Source organism: Pholis gunnellus (assembly GCF_910591455.1).
Source record: "Pholis gunnellus genome assembly, chromosome: 3".
Taxonomy (NCBI): domain Eukaryota; kingdom Metazoa; phylum Chordata; class Actinopteri; order Perciformes; family Pholidae; genus Pholis; species Pholis gunnellus.
Genome location: NC_136529.1, coordinates 10,996,483 through 11,016,500, shown reverse-complemented (window position 1 = coordinate 11,016,500; position 20,018 = coordinate 10,996,483). Strand labels below are relative to the sequence as shown.

The window sequence follows — 20,018 nt, the reverse complement described above, 5'->3', positions numbered from 1 at the left end:
ATACTGTACTAAATTTATTATGGCAATTTTATGGCATATTACTGTATACTATGACATGTTTTATGACATTTTATGGAATACCATACCATTATATTTTTCATGGAATACTTTACTCTTGTGTTCTCTAGGCTATTTGTAATGTTACTCGAGCTAACTTAATAGCTTGTGTCTGAAGACATCACTCACGTTCTTTTTTAGGTGGTCAAAGGTCACTGAACTCACAAAACACGTTTTTGGCCATAACTCTAGAATGCATATGCTAATTATGTAAATTTCACACAATTGCCTCATAAAATAATATGACGAAGTCATGACATTTTGGACGGACCATGAGGCGATAATTCCAGTTTGTTCAAGTTCAGGGGTACATCACTCCATCCTGAAAAAGTGAGGGGAACATGTTCCCTTTGACATACACACACAAGCTCCAGATGTCCAATGTGGCAACCAAACGGATATAGCTTCAGAATAGGGTGGGACGGGAGGAGATAGAAGAAACCGGATGAAAATAGTGAATGTGCTGGTTGCAAAATAAAATCAGTAAAGTTCCGTTTAAAATTTAGGGACAACCACTTTTGGTTCTGCAAAACCGGAGTGCATCGTTTAAATTGTACATTAAAAATGACTCTCATCCAAAAAGGAAGGATGGGAGGATATTTGGGTTGGAGGACAGACTTGAAGTAGACAAGCCCACTTGTTGTATATAGATCAGCAAAAAAACAAATAGTATATTATTATCATCTTTATTTGTGTAAAATGTGTAAGAAATAATGTTATACACCAACATTTAATACAATGATCTATTTAAATCAAAATAAATGTGGTAAAACATGTTTTCTTTATGTCATTATGATGTGTAAAATATAAGAGGGACATTACAGAATACACCTGATTTTAGTATTACAACAGCAGTCGTGAATCTACACAATAATCCTGACAAATAAGCATCGTAAAAGCGAGTCTAGAGTTTGTAAAATGAGGGAGGATCTTATGAGGGAGGATCTTTTGTAACGTGGGTACATAAGGAACACTGACTTGCAGGAAGCACTATATACAAATATCTAAGGCCATGGTTAAGTAGGTAGGAACATACAGATCTGTATGAATAAGAGACTTAACGATAATGAAAAGAAAACATGCATGCACATAGTATCTTAGATAAATAAATGTCACATTAGAAATATTTAACAGTCTTCAGCCCAGAGTGACGATGAAGGACCTGTACACCTCTCTGTAGGCGTTTCGGAGCAGGGCATACGGGAAGCAGCGCTCCAGCATGTCTTGGCTCAAGTATGGAGACTCCTGCACAATCTGAGTGAATAAGTGTTAAAATTGTTACATCTTGAGTTACTCCATAATTTTATTATTGTTAACAAATCCCATCAAAAGGCCAACATTGGTCTGTTCCAGGCTCATTCACTGCTATTGAAGACGTAAATCTTTAGGCTGGAAAAATATAGTTTCCTTTAAGTCATTTCTCAAAACAGCTGGGCAATGTAGTTTTAAGCGAACGTTACCCAAACAGGAGGCAGTGGTGCAATAATTGTTGATTTGTTGACAATCCAAAAAAAACATTGATTACCACCTGTCACACAAAATTACTATAATTTATGTTAATGATTTGCTAAAGGTTGTTGATTAATTTATTCTATATATACTGTACTTAAGTGTGGGCTGAGATTTCTGTGGTATTTACATTAAAAACAATATTGTAAAATGTCCTTGATGAGTTTTTTGTTTATCATTCATTTATTAATGCTTTAAAGATAAACAATAAATCTATTGTAAAAAACACTGCAGGTGTGATGGCTTATTGTACAGAGAAAAACCTAAGTTAATGAAAGGTCATAGGTTTTTCCCATTAGTCAATTATAAACCCACTTAAGTCTTATTGTAAATTAAAAAATACATGATTAGTATTCTACTGAGAAACCTACCCTGTGTAGAAGCAGGTAGATGGACTCTCGGTTTTTGCTCTCCATTCGTTCCACGTTTTGTCCCAACTGAAGCAGAGTGGAGGAGGCCAGCTGTGGAATAACACAAAGTTAAAAAGGAGGCAGATCAAACAACTGGAAAGTTTTAACACTGTTGGACTCGACCTAAACCTCAGCTGGGGCAAAGGTTGGCAGTGTCTTGAGAAAGCTCTTAAACTGAAATATTGTCATAGCAGTGGTGTAGTGTGCCCAAGAAACCAATTATCCCTCGCCATATTCCTGTCACAAGATTCGTTGCACCATGGCATGACCGTCAGCCTTTTCTGGGAAACATGTTATTACGTCAGTACTCCTTGACATTAATACAAATGTACGTCTACTTTAGACCCTTATTACAGGCTGCAGGTCTATCACTGTTCAATTGAAGTAATTCCCAGTCCAGAGGCTTCTTTTAGAGGTCTGAAGCAAAAAATTAGTCAGAAATATAAAACACAATTTAGTGTAGCAGAATTTAGATTTTCTGATTTACTGCCAAGGTTCCGATTGAAACCTCTAGTTGTGACACCTGAAGCACTGTCTTAATAGTTGTATAAAATCAAACCCTTTTTTTATTTGGTTAACCAACGCTCCACTCGGCTTTATCTTAAATAAGGTGATCTTAATTTGAAAAGTAAGACATTTATAAAGAAAAACTAAATGTTTGCCACTCACCATGAGAAACTCTTTGAGGTGCTGCTCTATGTTCTTGTTCTGAACGGTGAACATGGCAGCAGCCAGCTGGTTTATGGCTGTAGCTAAACAGTGGATGTTGTTGTTGTGGCCTGAGGAAATAAAAACACAGAAATCAGCACTGACAAATAGAAAGAACAGAGTAGCATGTCCTGTATCCTTGGCCACAGACAAGATGTTTTCATGGCCCGACAATTAGCGAAATTAACTTGATGATCCGTAACACTTATACTGAGCGTACTTCCTCTGGCTCACAGGGTGAATCTATTTCCAACATGCCAATGGAAAATAGAGACAAAGAAAATAATCTGAGACAAACGCCACCCTGTGCTCTGATAGAAATCTCGGCTATTTGCTGCTCTTAATGTTGCTGCCCAGGCTCTGAGCCAAGCGCTTAGGGTAAGCAGGGCCACATGCCAAGAGTAAGTATTGATGCACGTCAGCTGAACTTATCTGTAAACAAAAGTTTCTCAAAAGAAACGTGTTTCTCATTAAGCAACATAGTTTGCTGAAGACCATGTGGAAAGTATGATGCACAGAGATGCTATTAAGCCTAATGTTTGAGGGTGGATAACCTTTTTATACTCTATCAGCGGCTGATAAGTAATGGCTGGAAGTAGTAACGATTAGTATTAGGTTAAGATCTGGCAAGCAGTTTGTAGCAGCTGAAAATAATTGGATTGATATGCACCTCCATGCTCTCGGCTGTAGAAAGAGTTGGGGTCCAGCGCCAGTGTAGGCAGGGATACGCCGACGTAGACCAGCAGCAAACAGGACAGCTTGTACTCCTCATCAATTGACGTGTTATCTGCAGGTTTTTCACAGAAAACATTAAGAAATGAAAGAACGCTCTTTATAACAGATGACTGAGCCTTTAGATCAAGCTGTTTACAGAAGTGCCACTAGTAGTTTTAGTGTTACCTGTCTGCATGTTTCTGATAGCTGCGACAAGGGCGGGATCGATATCGCACGTCATCCCTGCAGCTGAAGCCAACTCAAAAATGCTTAGAGTCACCTGTAAGGTCATACAGCATTAATTGAAGTAGAGCTAAAATAGGCAGTTTAAAGCTTCTACCGAAAGTGCAATTTAGATTTTTGCACCATTTAAACTTTCCTCATTTAGTTGCTGATAAACACCACAAAAAAGCCATTATGCTGGTGTGTACTTTGTATTTTATGTAGCAGCCACAAAAGTGACATACTGGACATGCAATGACACTATATCAGCGGTGGGTGTTTTTGTACTGACACACAGGTTTTGATATTGCCCTATTTCTGGTTGCATGCATGGTTTGGCCTGTCTGGGCAGAATGTTTCCACTGATGTGGTTTTGACTGCGGAGCTGCAGCAGCGATCAGAGTCTCTCTCACGGAGGCATGAGCGGGCTGCTGACGTCTTTGGGGTTATCCTGGCCGCGGCTGTGGCACGGCTGTCATGCCTCAATCAGAGGCTAGACGTAAGTAAGGGAGGGGGAGTTCATGAGTCACAGTCACACAGATAGCTCCAGAGGGAGATAAGGAATTTAATTTGGTTGGTAGGCAACTAGAGAATAGAATAAAACTGTTCCTCTGCAACTCTCAGATCCGCTGTTGCACACTTTCTGTTGTGCTAAAGTATATTCTGTAATATTAACCCAAGATGGAAATCAGTCAATCCCCCAATGTCTGAAATGTAAATATGTTACGATGAATGCAAATTCAACATAAATTCTCCCACAATAAGTCGGCCCTGTTTAAACAAACTGTCAACATACTGTTGATAAACTGTAATGGGATGATTCATGCAAAGTGAAACCCTGATTTTTGCACTTTGAGTGCTCTGTGGGATCTTAACATACTGTTGCTGTTTTTCCAGTGTAGCTGCCATTAAGTGGTGTACAAGCTGCCTTTTACCTTGATGTCAGTTTCAGGAGAGATGAAGTCCATCAGGCAATCGATGGGCCCCATCAGGTTTGGACAATGCTTATTCAGGATCTAGATTACAGGATTATATGACACAATACTACTGAGATCATACATGGTCGAGTAAAGACCTTCATATACTGAAGCTACTAAGTCAAGGGCAGTTTTCTTCCAGCTTTATATTATAAGAGATGCAGTGCATGGAACCATGAATCACCTGTGAAGTTTTTACTTCTCTAGCTCCGGAAAAGCTAGTGAGTGAAACTTGAGACTTAAAAAAAAAGAAATTGTCAAACCACCATTCCCAAGGTCAAGAATGAACTTTTACTCTTAATTTTAACAGATCTTCTTGTCAATTGTACCTATACGCTATAAGAAACAGTTTTTGCAATCTAAGAGTTTTATATTATCATAACAACTTGTTGGATCTTACATCTTTCAGACAGTCCTGTGCCATCAATCTGAAGGACAGGATCACCCCGATGATGGTCATCCTCTTCAGTACGTTCTCGCCACCTAAAGAGGTGCATACAAAACAGATCAGAGGTTTGCCGCTGTATGAAGCAGTAAAGCAGAGACACTGTGTGTGAATGTGGGAAAAGCGTCGGACAGCAAACCTGGTTATTTGCACTTGAATTCATTTCTGGGCTCTAAGAAAACAAAAGTGCCGCTCTAGAAAATGTGACCAATCTATAAGTTTATATAATTTGATTTATATTAGCTTTGTAAAAGAGATCCAGAAAAAAATGTAGCACTTAAGTACTGCTGAATTTTGTGATTATAGGTACAGAAGGAAATTATTAACATAAATAATCATTCATTTATTTTAATTTGTATTAAATTATTCGCAATAGTTTCCCGCTCTACCTTCCTCAGCTTCCTAAAACATTGTAATGAAAAATGTAAGAAGATCATTTGTGAGTACTTTCCCTCAATTCAATGGGCTTTTCTCTCCAGGCTGATAGCATCAGAAATTATTTCAAGAGGTTTGATATAAAGACCCTGAGAAGAGTCCATTTCTTCCTTTCTTCTACCTTATTTAGTCGCCTGAAAGTGCTAATGGTAGTTCCCGCTTCTATCATGTTAGCCTGAATAAGTGATGTACAAAGGACCGCTGGTCTGCCAAAGATATTCATGTGTATGTCAGTCAGTATAGAAATAATAAGGAGTTATTATAGCTTAGAGTGATTCAACGTTAGGACTCCTCTTTCGCTTCATGTTCTCGTTCCTTCTTTCTCTGTCTCTGTCTACCTTTTATTCATTCCTTTTTAACCCTTTGCCTCTTCCTTCACATCTCTTATCACCTCTCGCGTTTCTATCTCAACTTCTCACCTGACAGCCTCTTCTTAAGATTGGCCATTTCCTCAGGCTTATCAAAGTAGTTCCTCATCTGTACCAGGACGTCCATATTCTCAATCACCAGTTTCTGACAGAAGAGAAGGAAGTGAGATGAGTGATAAAACCACCTTCAGGTGGGAATTGAGTAGGAGAGAGGTCATGGCTGTGACAGATCCGTCTCTCAGCAAGTTCAGAGCTCCTCACTTCAATCATAAGTGTCAAAGTGTGGAGCCTGACACAGCACAGGAGCAACTGATATACGCAGGTTTGACAAGATGAAGGTAGCTTTGAAGCACAAAAATCTTTCCAGGCTTTATTATATTGATTTTAATGTTAACATCAGTAGCAGATGGACAGACAAAAACATCAAAACTGAAACTCATTTCATTCCTATTAGCTATGGATTGTAAATGAAATGTATTCTCTTAGAATGGACATGAAAGCTTAAAGAACACATTTTTTGGTAGATAATGCATTTTCTCTTACAGTCTATCCAAGGGAAGAGTGCAGTAGCCTATCTGCATATTTTAGGTATTATATAGAGTCAATGGCAGTTCCTTTTTGGGGGTAAAAAAATTAATTGTTTTCTTTAGTCTCAGCTACACTGCTTCTGATGTCACTGCTCTGCCTTAGTAGAGCAGTATTGTCTCCCTGCTACAGACCAGTAATACTCATATCAAAGTTACCCAGGTTATTCAGCGGGCCACTGATCTACATCTTTGAAACAAGCCCATTGCATCATACTGTACCTTCAGCTCACTGACTTGCGAGGTGATGTGCCACATCAGGTTTTCACTCAGAAACTTCAAGCCATATGGACCAATCAGCTCCGCCAGGGCCTGTAACTCTGCTCAGAAGATGATATGAATAATTTAAGGATTATGATTGGAGGGAGGTGAGTGATCAACACAAGCTTAACATTGATGTTTTTACAAGAATGCACAAAAGAAACACGTAAGTCTAATACAAAGCTTTAGAAAATAAACTCTAGAAAATATGAAAGATTAGATTTTTGAATGTAGCGGAATCAATGAGAGAGAGACAACTGCAGCTTTTAGACCTTTCACTCAGCTCTACATCGCTGCCTAAATATGGATGGATAAGGATGTGTGTGGTTAAAATTGGAGGTGGTTAATGGATTGGCAAATGAGTCAGTGAGAGGCACGCAGATACCTCACTATGGAGTAAATATAGACAACGATGATGACATTGTGTGCGGGCGTCTATTGTGGTCTCCAAGGTACTGTGTGTGTGCATGCCTTATGTATGCATCTCTATTATGTTTGCATGAGCCAAAGTCTGTTGTGGAGTAGATATTAAAACAGCCAGAGGTCCACTGCTCTACAAGGCAGGGTGTAGGCAGAACAGGAGGCTGGGTGGTGGAGAGACAAAGTGATGCCGGAATAGTCACGATGCAAGGACGAAAGAGCGGGGGAGATGATAAGCAATACTGAACTTTACATTCATCAGGCAGTGTCAGAATAAATTGCATGACAGGCAGTATGAAGAAAAACACAACACACCACTACAATAACAAGCTCCACATCCTCTTGAGCAATAACACTCCCTCTGAATGTGGTGTCAGGAGTGAAAGAGATCGGACGTTTTTGAAAAGAGTGAGTCATGTCTTGGATCTGTGGATCCGCGAACATTAAACCTTAGAGGACAAGGGTACGTTTTGTCTGTAAAAGCATGTGTCTGCATGGAGGAGAAAAATCTGTCTTTTTGAGGCATTTATGCTCTTGTTAGGCAAACATTCTCAGAGGAAAGAATATGTTTAAAAACCTTTCTCATATTACACCCACAAGACAAAAATTCTAGCACGTGAATGTAGTTCATAAAAACCTCCAAAAGTTGGATTTGTTGCTGTGGATGCTAAGCTCTGCATGACACTGATGACTGTCATCTGAATTACATTTCATACAATGAAAGTCAGTGAATAGCTATAGAACCTTCATACTAAGCTATGTATCATTTGTCTCCCATTACCTTTATCACCTTCGTTGTAAAAAGACAAAGGTGATAGTACAAAATATGCAATGATTAAGTGCTGGGGTCCGACCTGATATATCTGAAAACTCCTCCGCTCTGAAACTTGGTTCGTTGTCAGTAGCATGGTTGACGAAGCAATGCATCGTGGGACAGTGAACGATGAGGGAGTTGCTGGCCTGACGCAAGAGACTCTCCAGGAACCTGAGGTGCAGACAAATGAAACAACAAAAGCTCCGTTGTGTCTTTACTCAACAGATGTTTGAATTTAAGAGTGAAAGAGAAATCAAAAGGATATGCTTGCGTGTGCTAGCTCTGCGTTTTAAATGGACAGCATACAGTTGATACACCTCTGTGTATTGCACACACCAGTTTGTGTAGATGGTCGTAATAGTCTGCCCTCCACGTGAGTCCAGTGGCTGTGTTTGCTGCAGCAGGATGTTCTTCACCAGCCGGGTGATGTCCACATTGATGTAGCTGGAGAGGGTGTGCAGGCTGGCTGTATAGGCTCTTAACCCCGCCAGGAGGTCTGAGGGACGGGCTATCTCCTCGGTGGTCTGGTTGTAATTGGCCATTCTCACGATGATTCTGGAGAAACATGTTTAACCAACGTCACTTATAACCAGGAGTGGGCTGAGGGCGGACAGATGGGACCTTAAGACAGGTTAAACGAGCCATAGTGGCATGGTACTATACTCTCATTAGGTCAGCACATTCACTGCTCCAGGGCTTCACTGCGATGTTATTTATTTTATTTCCGGGCCATTAATCCCCTCTCTTTCTCTCCCTGACTAGTCTGTATTTACAATTTTGGCCATGGACAGACCAATCACTGCGAGCATGCTGCTACTAAAGGACGCTAATTTTAGGGTGACAGGGGAGATAATCATCAGCTAAGACAGGGAGACTAAGCAGAGCATATACACAGAAACATTAGGTTGCCCTGGTACCAATCCCTAATCTAAATAACAGTTAGCACTGCAATGACACAGAGCAAGGGAGTGACAGGATGGATTTCTTCTCAGGTTTTTAAGTGGGTGCAGCACAGCTTGACACGGAGGAATCAGATAGAAAATCAGTGTTCATTGTAGTGATGGAGGAGACATTTCAAAAGAGACGAGCTCCGAATGATTCCCTAATTGTCAGGAGGAAATAAAAAAACGGGGTAAATCAGTGAGTGACGATTTGGAAAAAATTGCAGCTTGAGATGCTTTTGAATTCTCCCAGTGCTCTGTCACATCTTGGTCAATAGTGTTTAACATTTCGACAGCCCCTGTCCAAGAAGGAGGTCAGCCTATACTGAGCAACATGTATGTGAGCATATAAGCAATCACTGTGGACATTGAGCCAGAAGTATAAAAAACTATTACGAAATTATGTTCATACACTGAGTACAATTGTACAGCACATTTACGCACTGAGGAAACAATATTACAACGTGTTCCTTTCACAATGAAAACAAGCGCTCATGTTAGTTCTTAGCATATTTCTGACAGTAATTGCTGTAACATTCACAAAAAAATCCAAATCCCTCTGCTGCACGTGAGATAGGGGAAGATTCTTTTTCGGCAAACATCGCCTCAGAGACTTCAGGAATCATCACATCATCCACATTTTTTCAGACAAATATAATAATGCCCCCATCCCCACTCATACTCAGAGAGGCGTGTCTCCAGGTGGGAAAGGAGGAACTCTGTGGGAACGACAATGTGGTCGAAGACAATAAAGTCACTGCAGAGGCTGTAGGAGGAGCAGAGCTCTGTCAGCATCAGATGCATCTTGTCCACACTAGGAGATGTGGGAGAAAGAGAGAGAGAAAGGAGAGGATAAATTCTTTAAGAATAATATTTTGACAATGACTGTAGTATGGATGTGCTTTTCTCAGACAAATAAGATAATAAACTCTTTAGAGAATTGTAAAACATCTCCAAACTGATGCAGTGAGGAGGAAAACTGAGAGGAGGGAGAGAGGCAGAATTACAACTCTTCAGACTAAATTAGTGAGTTTTCTTACTGGAGCCACATAGAGAATATGATCAAAACAATGAAAACGGCAACATGAAATGTGCTGCCAGTGAAAGTTTTTAATGTGCTGAGAAGTTTTGTTTCTTAATTTTGAATAGCTTGATTCAGTACCCGTCAACCTTGACTGGTTCAACTAGAAGGGTAATAAAGTTCAGAACAAATAATGCCTTGTCGGTGAGAGCGTTTGAATCTTGTCCTCCTGATAACTTCAGGAAAGAAATGTGTCATGGGGTGAAGGAAATCATTTGGAAATGTCAGCCAATATTAAAATATTTCTACTAACATGAACTGAATTAACCTACTTCAACCTTAGCAAAACTGTACACTGTCAATTGTTTTTTTTTTAATGGACTGGATACATTTGACTGGAACAAGCGTTGATAATTCTGCATGTCTCCAGAAATCAGGGACGTATCAATTACACTCACTTTTCCAAAACGTCTCCCAATTGAGTACAATTATTAAAGGATCAGACAGAGAGAGAGAGAGAGAGAGAGAGAGAGAGAGAGAGAGAGAGAGAGAGAGAGAGAGAGAGATAAGTGGAAAAGTGGGGGAACAAAAAGGAAAGCTGACTTGGTAACAACGGCCCGGTCTTTCCTCAGGCTTTCAGCGCCTGGTTTCTCTTTCTGGACCTCTCCCTTCTTTGGCACCGGCTTCTTTTGTTTTCTATGGCGAGCTGCGCTGATGGCCTCGGCACAGTGCTTGGGCGCCAGCTAAGGGGTTATCAAGTGGATAGAGATGGATGCAGGGAAGGAGAGAAGGAAGGGAGACAGAAAGAGGAAAAATTCAGCCAAGCAAATTTTGGGTAACATCCTCCAAGACAAACATGGGTGTTTTGCATTAATGTTGAATGCACTCAGTCAAACTGAGTGCTTTTGTCATACTTTCCATACTTACCGCATCTGCACTAACACATATATATATATATATGTGTATATTAAATCTGAAATAGACTTCACCTTGTCATTGAGGTTGCACTGCTCAGCACATATCTCTAACACAACACTGCTGGTCTGCTTGGCTATCTGCTCCAGGAAGGTCACACACAGGCGCAGAATCTTCTTCTCCATTGCCTCTGTCTAGAAACACAACCAAGTGCAGTATATGTGAGTGTGCACATACTGTATGTCCAATGACAGAGGACACAGTAAGGCATATACGAAGGCAATATACACACACACACACACACACACACACACACACACACACACACACACACACAGAGAAAGGTAGAGGGCATATTCTCCAGTTAGATTCAGTCCACTGTTTAATGTATAAGAACTGTTTCAGGTCTGTCTCCCTAGACTGGCAAACGTTTCAAACTATTAAGAAACTGACATGTTGCTGTGATGATGCAGCTGGTGAGGTGTGTTATAAAAGTGATAGAATCAAACTCAATGCAGAGTGTAACCAATGTGTGTCTTGAATGCTTCTTAGATGATGCTTATGTAACAGCTTGGTAAGCAAATGACTCAACACTGACCTCCTCTGGGCAGAGAGGATGTCCACACTGGCTGAAGTGAGAACAGACGAGCGGGAAAGCCATGAGGTAACGCTTCATGGTCACCTCCTCACTGCTCTGGCAAAACATCTTCTCAAAGACGCGCGGGTAGTAACTGTTAAACAAATAAGATAATAAACAGTTAGGACATTAAAGTATTTGGCCTTGAAGAGAAGAGAAGAGAAGAGAACAGACTGACCCGAGCATGGACACCTCAGATGTTTCCTGCAGAAGTTCTTCCACACTGTCCACCATCCTGGTGTGAAACTGAATCACGTTCATCACTTTTGCTAAGTCGGGGTATTCCTTTATTGGAAGAGGGGCCTTGTTCACACTTGTGTAGGCCTAAAACAGAAGACAAGGAAATCGAAGGGTGGCATTCACCATGTTTTAGAGTGATAAGTGAATATTGCGCAATATTTGATATGTTGCAACAAACCTACTCACCTGCAATCTCAACCAGTCCAATCTAAGTGCTCTGAAATCAAACTCCTCTTTTTTTTCCACTGCAGAGTAAAATTGAATCCATCATTATTGAAATGTAACGTTTTATTAAAGCAGAGTACAATATTGAGTGTACACAAGCTGCAATAATCTGCAGTATGTTTTTGTGATTACCTTGTTTGACTGACAAAGCAGAGAGGGTTGAGACAAATGAAGACATCAGCACAGACTCCTCTTCTGGACACACATACATGTTCTGCAGAGGAGAAAAAGTGAATAAGGGATGCATTGAGTATTAAAAACATTGATGGCTTTCCCCTTTCTGACACTGCCTGCCCCTCAGTTAACAAAAGAAAAATGCACAGAATTTTATACTGCCCCTATTACTGTATTTCACATGTATATCTACAGGTACCTGTATGGTGTCATTGAGAACCAAAGCATCGAACTGTGCCAGGTACTGGACGTGGTAGCGTTGAACCACATGGCTGTACTTTGTCATCAGGCCTCTTAACTTCTCCATGTGGAACAGCAGCTCAGCCATCTGACTGGGGAAAAAAAAAAAAAGAAGCAAATTAACACTAAACATATTCCTTTTTTATTACATTTCATAATTAAAATGTGTACACAAAAGCCACTGTAAAATCTCATGTGCACACTTTAGGACGACTGCACTACTATAAACCGACATGCTGCACTGTGGAGAGACATCTTAAGTTGCAGCGGGGAAAAGCTGCTCGCTGCCAGATTTTTGCACACTAAAATGACACAGAGTGACCTCCACAGTGGTTTACATCCTCTGCACCTATGACCTACTTGTCAATGTAGTCCTCGGCTGTCTTTATCTTTGGCATATTCTCAGAGTGTCTGACGAGCCACAGGACCTCGTCACGGGAAAATGACAGAGCCATAAAGACAAACAAGGCCTTGGGGATTTGATTGGCACACAGGACAGAGAAGAAATAGAAATGTTAGCAAAGAGTCTCAGATCAGTCATGATTACTGTGAAACGCAGGGTCATTCAAAAGAATCCCCTCCTCCTGTCCAAATATTCTCCAGAGAGGCTGGATCAAAGATACTGTTTTTCATCAGTCCAGAATTTCAGTTTTGACTTCTAACTTGCAGTAATGAACTCATTTAAATTCCTCGAGTGTAGCTGTTATGCTCGTTAATGTCTTTCTACCTTTGGTCCCAGAAGTCCAGGTTCATCCTCCAGAACTTTAAATAATTCCATCATCGCTCCTCTCAGAAACTGCCTCCTCTCTCTGTGCATAGCTCCACTGGTAATAACACAGGAAATGGTGAGAGACATTTGGTTCCCACAGCTCATTTCAAAGAAAATACTCTTCAATGAATATTAATGACAAAAGTTTAGTTTCCTGAAAGTCTTACCTGTTGAGTAAAACATGCTCACGGCATTCCTTGATGTCTGCAACTCGCTTGCTATATCTGATAGAAGAAAAAATAAACAAATGTATAAATCCATGTGGTCAGGCAATATTGACCTTTTTCTAATATGTGTCATCTTTGTCTTGACACGTATTCATTTAGCAGTGGAAGCAATTTCTTCAAGCATTCATCAAGTAGGACTACTTCTCATAATGTAGCAGTGCAGCGTACGTACCCTTTCATGCTGTCGAAGAGGTCCTCGGAAACCTTGTGTATGTTGAGTACTTCATCTCTGGTTAGGACGAGGTAGAGGCCGCTACGCAGAGCCATCTTCCACAGCTCCTGAGAGGCCTGGTTTGTATTTAGGCTGCTGTGGCACAACAGGAAACCGACTGCAAGGAGCACAGTCAGCAACATTTAAGGTACAATCGGTTTAGCATGTGACAGTGCTCCTGTCATGACAAATGTAGAGACGTTGTGAACTGGCAATATCTCTGAAGCTCAATTCTCCAAAGCTCAATTCTTTCACCAGTAATACTAATCCATCAATACTGTTGTTGTGTGTTCTGCTCACTCAAATGTCTGCAAGATGTAAGTGTGTCTGGAATGTGCTCAAGCTACAATCGTTGTGATGTTTATATATTTGTATGAAGTGAACAGAAGGAGGCAGTTATCACATAGGATGAGGTATACATACTGATGATCCACCGCTCCATCACCTCCATAGAGAGGTATTCGCACGCCACCTGTGGTGAACAACAAGGTTATTAACCTCCAGTAAAGACACATTCACTACAGCCTTACATGTACAAAGCCTGATGCCTGTTTGACGAAGTAAAATGCTGTCAGTTAAGCTACATGGTAGCCATCAGAATCTTCATTGCTAGTCTATTCTGGTTCCCACTTATCAATAGTCTTTGGAAAAACCTCCTGGAAATATTGACCATCCTCCCTAAATATGCTTTAAGAAATACAAAAATGTTATATTGTAGCTATCAAATGCGGGCCATCTTTTACATTCAAATATTAATCTTTTGAAATTGTTGCCTGGAGGTCCCTTGCTCGACAGGACGAGTGATTCCTCTATGAGGAGGCCACAGGCGGCGTAAATACAGAGGACTGAACTGCGTAGAAAAGGGATATAGGTAGAAATAAAAGTTCAAGGAGGAGCAGAGAGGTCAAAAGACAATAAAATGAATAATGTTCTAATATGGAAGCTCTATAATAAGAGGACATCTGTTTCATGTTATTGCATAATTCAGCTCTGACACCTTCTCTCATTTCTGTGCCTGGAAAAAACATAATCTAGACACTACACCTCTTCCTCTCTCTCCCTTCCTCCCTCAGAGATAAATATGGGAGGAGAGGTGATGGGAGGGCGGACTCACAGTGTCACAGCAGGTTGGGTCCAGCAAGGCAGCTGGAGCACTCAGCAGGCTGAGGAGCTGGGCGCTCCGCCACTGCTCTGCTGGCAGGTTCCTGCGTGGGTAGATCATCCTCAGAGACAGCAACGCCGCCGTCACAGACTGGGAGATGGACAGAGAAGGAAAAGGAAAACAGTGAGCGAGGAAGTTAGAGGGATGCGGAGACAGAGAAAGAAAGCAACACTTCACAGCAAATTATAGCAAAAAAAACAAAACAAGCTGGAGGCTCAAAAGATGAGGTTTACATGTTTTTAACATGTTTTAAGGCATATTTAATGCTCCACCTCACAGACCAGTGTCAGTGTCAGTGTTAAAGGAGTAAATAGAAATGATGAATAATTTGTATTATTATTGTAAAATGTGTATTGTGTTGTTAAAGCACTTGCAAGGTATAGCATCCACATATAACTGACTACTTTGACGGGCTTACACAGAGTCGTGACCTCAACCTCATCTAACACCTCTGTGATGAACTGAAGCTCCGACTGCGAGTCAGACCTCATCACAACATCAGTGCCCGTCCTCCCTTATTCTCTTGTGACTGAATGGAAACATATCCCTGTGGAGGCTGTTATAGCCACAAATCAATATTAATAGGAATGAGATGTTTAACATCATTTAGTATGGTGCAATGTTTGGGTGGCGATATAGTACAGTACTAAAGTGCTTATTTGTACTAAGTTGAATTAAACAGAATGTTTTGTTTACTTTACTGCGCCGACCCCTACGTTTTATCTCAAGCAAATTATCAACATGTTGACGTAGCTTTATGATTTACTGTACCCTTGTGTGAGGGCCAAACTCCTCAGGTAGCTTCTTCCAAGGATGTTCATACTCCAGAAACATCTGGCCGAGCCGTGGGTAGGAGGGGTCACTGCAGGATTCATTACAGCATGCAATTAATCAATTTGAAGGAAAAGAAGTAGGACAGTATAATGGTACAGCATTGCTAATACTGTGTCAGTCTAGCATTACCTACAGGGACCTTACTGATAATAAAAGTGTTGGTTTTCATGAATTACACAGTTTCCTGCAGTTTGTTGGAGATAGAGAGCTGCACATAGCAAATGCAACATCACTGGATGCTATCTTGATCATTAAGGGTGAATAACTGCACAACTCATCCATCCATCAAATTACGTTGTACCTCATATATGCAGTTTCATGTTTCCTCACCTGCTCCCATTGGTCATCTCATGGGCACAGTTGAACATGCCCACCAGTGCCTTCTTATCATCGATGCGAGAGAGCGTTATGATAACAGACGTGTATGTGATGATCAGATCCAAGTAGCTCTTGGTGAAGTCAAAGTTGATTGCCTGAAATAAAAAATAAAAAATGTAGACAGTGGTTCTGAAATGACTGAAACTGGTCTAACTAGGCAACACATTCTCACTCCTAACTCGTCAAATACTGAGGTTTGGTCAACTGTAGTTACAGTGGAGCTAATATGGAGACCTAAAAGAAAGACAGTTTTGGAGACTTTTGTTTGGAAAATATATATATTTGAATATAAAACACACATCCTGCAAATGGCTGTAAAAAGGTTGTAGTTTGACGGAGAAAAGTGGTTGAACAAGCTTTTTTTAACAATGTGTTTGCATAAATATGAGTGTTTTGAATACACCAGGTTTACAGACAGAAGCTGAGGGAGTAGTTTAAACGATTTAGATCTTTTGTTATCTCCATTGAAATCCATTGTGACGGACTGAATTCAAATTCATGACCACAGCCGCTACTCTTCCTCTTTAAGCAAACTACGGTCACCTTTCAAGCAGAAAGGGTTATTTTATGACAGATTTGGGGTGAAATATTACTTTAATATTATTTGTCAGTTAGAAAATAAATTACATCACAGATCCTTTTAAGGGTGTCAAAGGTGAATGCAAAATGTGTTATAACTGCAATAAAAAGAATTTGTTCAAATAGACTTCACTATTTATTGTGACAAATGGTTAAAGAAAAGGTCCTGCGCTGAGGGAAAATAATAATAAATCAAAGCATTGCGAGGTGCTTAAAATGCCAACATTGGCTGTGCAAATCAGATAACAGGAGACACGGATCGCTGAATTATACAGTAGAATATATATAATGCACAAGGCAAAAGGTGCCACTTTAATTATGATAATAAAAAAAACCTGACAAACTGAACAGAAGGAGGCTGTGGGCGGTGAGAAGAGAAAACGTAACCTGCAATATGTAGGTAGGTGGAAGGAGTAAACAGCATCGTAGCAGAATGAATAAAAAGAGAAGTGAGTGACAGCTTGTCAGAAATCAGCAGATGTTTGGTTTCAATTTAATGTTTTCCCTGACTTATAAATAAATACATCTTAAATACTTACAATATCAAAGAAGCACTGACAGGCATCTATGCTGTTCAACAACTCATAAACGTGGTCCTGAATGAAGAACAGAGAAAGATCAGATTAGAACAAAAAAACATTGAAATGATGTTAAGCCTCCAAAGTGATTTCTTAAACACGTTTTCGAAGATTCCTGTAGCCTAATAATCATGACACATTTGCATATTTTTACAACATCATGATTGAGTTATTCTCAATCTCACAAATAAAGATGATGCATTGGCCTGGCTGCGACCTCCATCACACAAATATGCAAATGCAAAGGGAGGTGTAACTAACTGCACCAAACCACAGTGAGCCAACTGTCCTTGATATTTGGAATCAAATGAAATATTTTCCTATATGAGAATGAACCACTCTATATGTAAATGTATTCTGGAAAACTAAATAGCAGAAGGAAATAGAGAGAAAGAAAGACGGAGTATTTTGCAAACACCATCATTGTCCACATTTGTGTTTCCAAAAGAAAGAAAGAATAATGTACATTTCTTTTCATTTTAATTTTTTTTATGTTGTTGTGTTATGCTTCCGTTTCTTCCTCTGCTATTGTTGTGTAGTTCCTTGTCATGTTATGTGAAAAAAAAGAGAGATTATCACCCTGAACTCTATGACATCCAGGAAAGAGTCGTAGTAGCTTGCTGCACCTGCCAACACTTCAGATTTCTGTTTCTGTATACCGGTCAGATTTTGCTAAGAAAAAAAACAAGAGAGAGAACTTTTCATTACTGGTCAGGTATTATACAGCGTCACATTGTGTGAAAAGTAGAAGTCCCTCTTCCTGTGACTTCATTCATTTGCTTCACTTCCTACTTGATTAAACCATCAGCCATAAGAAAATGTTTACATTAAAGAAACAAATATATAAACAAAGCATGGACACAATAACAGATATACTCATATAGCCAATATCATGCAATATAATACCACAGCCCGAGATGACTTGCATGGGTGACGCTGATTATTAATGTTTTGTTTTCACAAGTCAGTTGTTTTACAATTTCATAATAAGACATTTGTTTTTTTTGGAGATCAGAGGTTTTGTGATGACGAAGAAAATAACTGTTAAACATGTCATAATGTCTTCAGTGGATCACACAATAATTATTTGTTTACTGAGAACGACCAAAACTTTTTTGTGACAAGATCCCTAAATAATAATTTCATCATCACAACAAAACAGAATGTGAAAAATAAGTAGAACTTGTATAGAAGGCGAGCAGGAGAGAAAGGCTGCAGTCAAACTTACAATGTTTCCCCTGAAGTCAATGGTGGGGAATTTCTTGTTGATGTATTTGATGGCAGGCTCCATGGTTTTATCAGTCAGGAGGGATGGCCGCATCTTAGGGTCTGCACAGGTCTGTAACCGAGGTTAGGAAAATATAAAGGTGTGAGGATGGGATCAGTTCGCACGCCATACTGTAATGCTCGGCCGAACTTTTTTTATATTTCACTCGGAAGGTTCTGGCAGTTGAATAAAGTTTTCATGCCCGGCCATCATGCTCTGTGGGTTCTCGTGACAGGATTTTTTTTAACATTTTGACTGGTTAGAAAAGCTAGCTTGTCAGAAGAAGAGTCAACAGACTAGCTGTGAAGATTGTGGACAGAGCGGGTAATAAGGCTCTCCCCATCTCCTGCAACAACAGCCCTCAAGGTGACTCTGAGCAGAATAGTGAACACTGAACTGCCCCATGTGAGGCAGTTAGGAAGCGGACAGTAGAAGACGGTGTAGCAGCTCCCAAGAGTGAAGTCTGACTGCTGGAATAAAAAATGCATGCCTGCTCAGCACATCTTCACTGGGCTCAAAATAAAACTGCTCTTCCACTTCTCCTCCTGATGAACGCAGTCACACAGTAGATGCATACACATGCTGAAATGGGGTTACCGAAAGGGGATGTGTGAGTGTGTGTGTGTGTGTGTGACTTTCAGAAATACGTTCAGAAATACATTATACATTAGTTTAATTACATTTTCCGATTTCTTCATAATATTTCACTGGTCTCTTTGCGTATAATCTGATGTGTGAGTTTCACAGCATTCAGTTTAGAATAACTGAAATTTGAGGTGACTGACAACTCAGACTGACTTCCTGTTTGCACTTCCTCTTTGGAGAAAATAAACTTGGTTGCGTTTGGAAGACAGTGCTGCCTATAAAACTAAATACACAGTCGTTACAATTATCTAACATCATTTCATCACAGCAGTTTAAGTCACAGCTCCTGGAGAGTTTCTTTATTTTGAGCAACTGTGTATTTACCGGGTTATAACTGGTAATTCACATTCTTATAAGACTCTGTAGTACTTCTGTGCATTACAGATAAATTACTTTTACATGTTTGGCTTCATAGAATCAGTAGTATTTGTATTGTAGACACAAATGTAGATCCAGCTCTCGTCCTCTTTCAACACTTCTAAGGAATCTGACATTAGAGATGAATGCAAGCATTCTGAATATGATTCAATTTAAATGTGTTCCTGAGCAGTACATAAAGCATATACTGTTAACTCTTTCTATAGTGTCAGAACTGCGCGCAAGAACATATTTGGAGAAAACGATCAAGGCGTAAGATTATGAGTTGAAAGTCAAGTTCCTTATTTCTATTACACAGACAACTTGCCTCTATAAATCTTCCTATTCTCCCTCACCTTCTTTATGTAGTTCATGCGTATTAACACCCCATTCCCTCTCTCATTGAGGATGGTGAGTTTCTCAGCCAGTTTCTGTTGGTAGTCCATTGCTCCAGAAACACTGCGTTCAGGCCTTGGCCTCCTGCTCCTGTGTCGTCGTCGAACCCTCGGAAACAAGTGCACCCAGAGCCTCACCCTGACACTGGGTCACATGGGGCCCATGGGTGGGGGTGGAGCCATGAGTTGAGTGTCACCCACACACTATAACTGTATGTCAAAAAGTGGTTAGAAATGTATTGAAAGAGGAACATTTGACACAAAAAAAGAGAAGAAAACCCACAAAAGAAGAAGAAGCA

At 40.2% G+C, this 20,018-nt stretch overlaps 1 protein-coding gene across 1 annotated transcript; it reads right to left on the bottom strand.

Moving 5' to 3' along the window:
* Positions 1 to 735: 735 nt before the first annotated feature.
* Positions 736 to 19,816, bottom strand: nckap1l (NCK associated protein 1 like). Its single transcript, XM_079157107.1, has 31 exons — positions 19,681 to 19,816; positions 18,284 to 18,394; positions 17,635 to 17,727; positions 17,017 to 17,073; positions 15,851 to 15,993; positions 15,458 to 15,548; positions 14,639 to 14,776; positions 13,948 to 13,996; positions 13,486 to 13,642; positions 13,254 to 13,310; positions 13,045 to 13,141; positions 12,678 to 12,787; positions 12,277 to 12,409; positions 12,036 to 12,117; positions 11,865 to 11,923; positions 11,617 to 11,762; positions 11,400 to 11,532; positions 10,876 to 10,995; positions 10,490 to 10,629; positions 9,548 to 9,679; positions 8,261 to 8,479; positions 7,965 to 8,095; positions 6,652 to 6,749; positions 5,897 to 5,990; positions 4,998 to 5,080; positions 4,556 to 4,636; positions 3,585 to 3,678; positions 3,355 to 3,471; positions 2,646 to 2,755; positions 1,938 to 2,027; positions 736 to 1,311 (listed from the first exon to the last, which is right to left on the bottom strand). The coding sequence occupies exons 1-31, from the start codon at positions 19,768 to 19,770 to the stop codon at positions 1,195 to 1,197; spliced, it is 3,372 nt and encodes a 1,123-aa protein (XP_079013233.1). The 5' UTR covers positions 19,771 to 19,816; the 3' UTR covers positions 736 to 1,194.
* Positions 19,817 to 20,018: the final 202 nt, after the last annotated feature.

Excerpts from the sequence above, each read along its gene's own strand:
- nckap1l (XM_079157107.1), bottom strand. The coding sequence starts at position 19,770 with ATGGACTACCAACAGAAACTGGCTGAGAAACTCACCATCCTCAATGAG. Across the intron at positions 2,028-2,645 it reads ACCTCAAAGAGTTTCTCATG|CTGGCCTCCTCCACTCTGCT; the intron begins GTGAGTGGCAAA and ends GTTATTCCACAG. Across the intron at positions 1,312-1,937 it reads TCTACCTGCTTCTACACAGG|ATTGTGCAGGAGTCTCCATA; the intron begins GTAGGTTTCTCA and ends TTATTCACTCAG.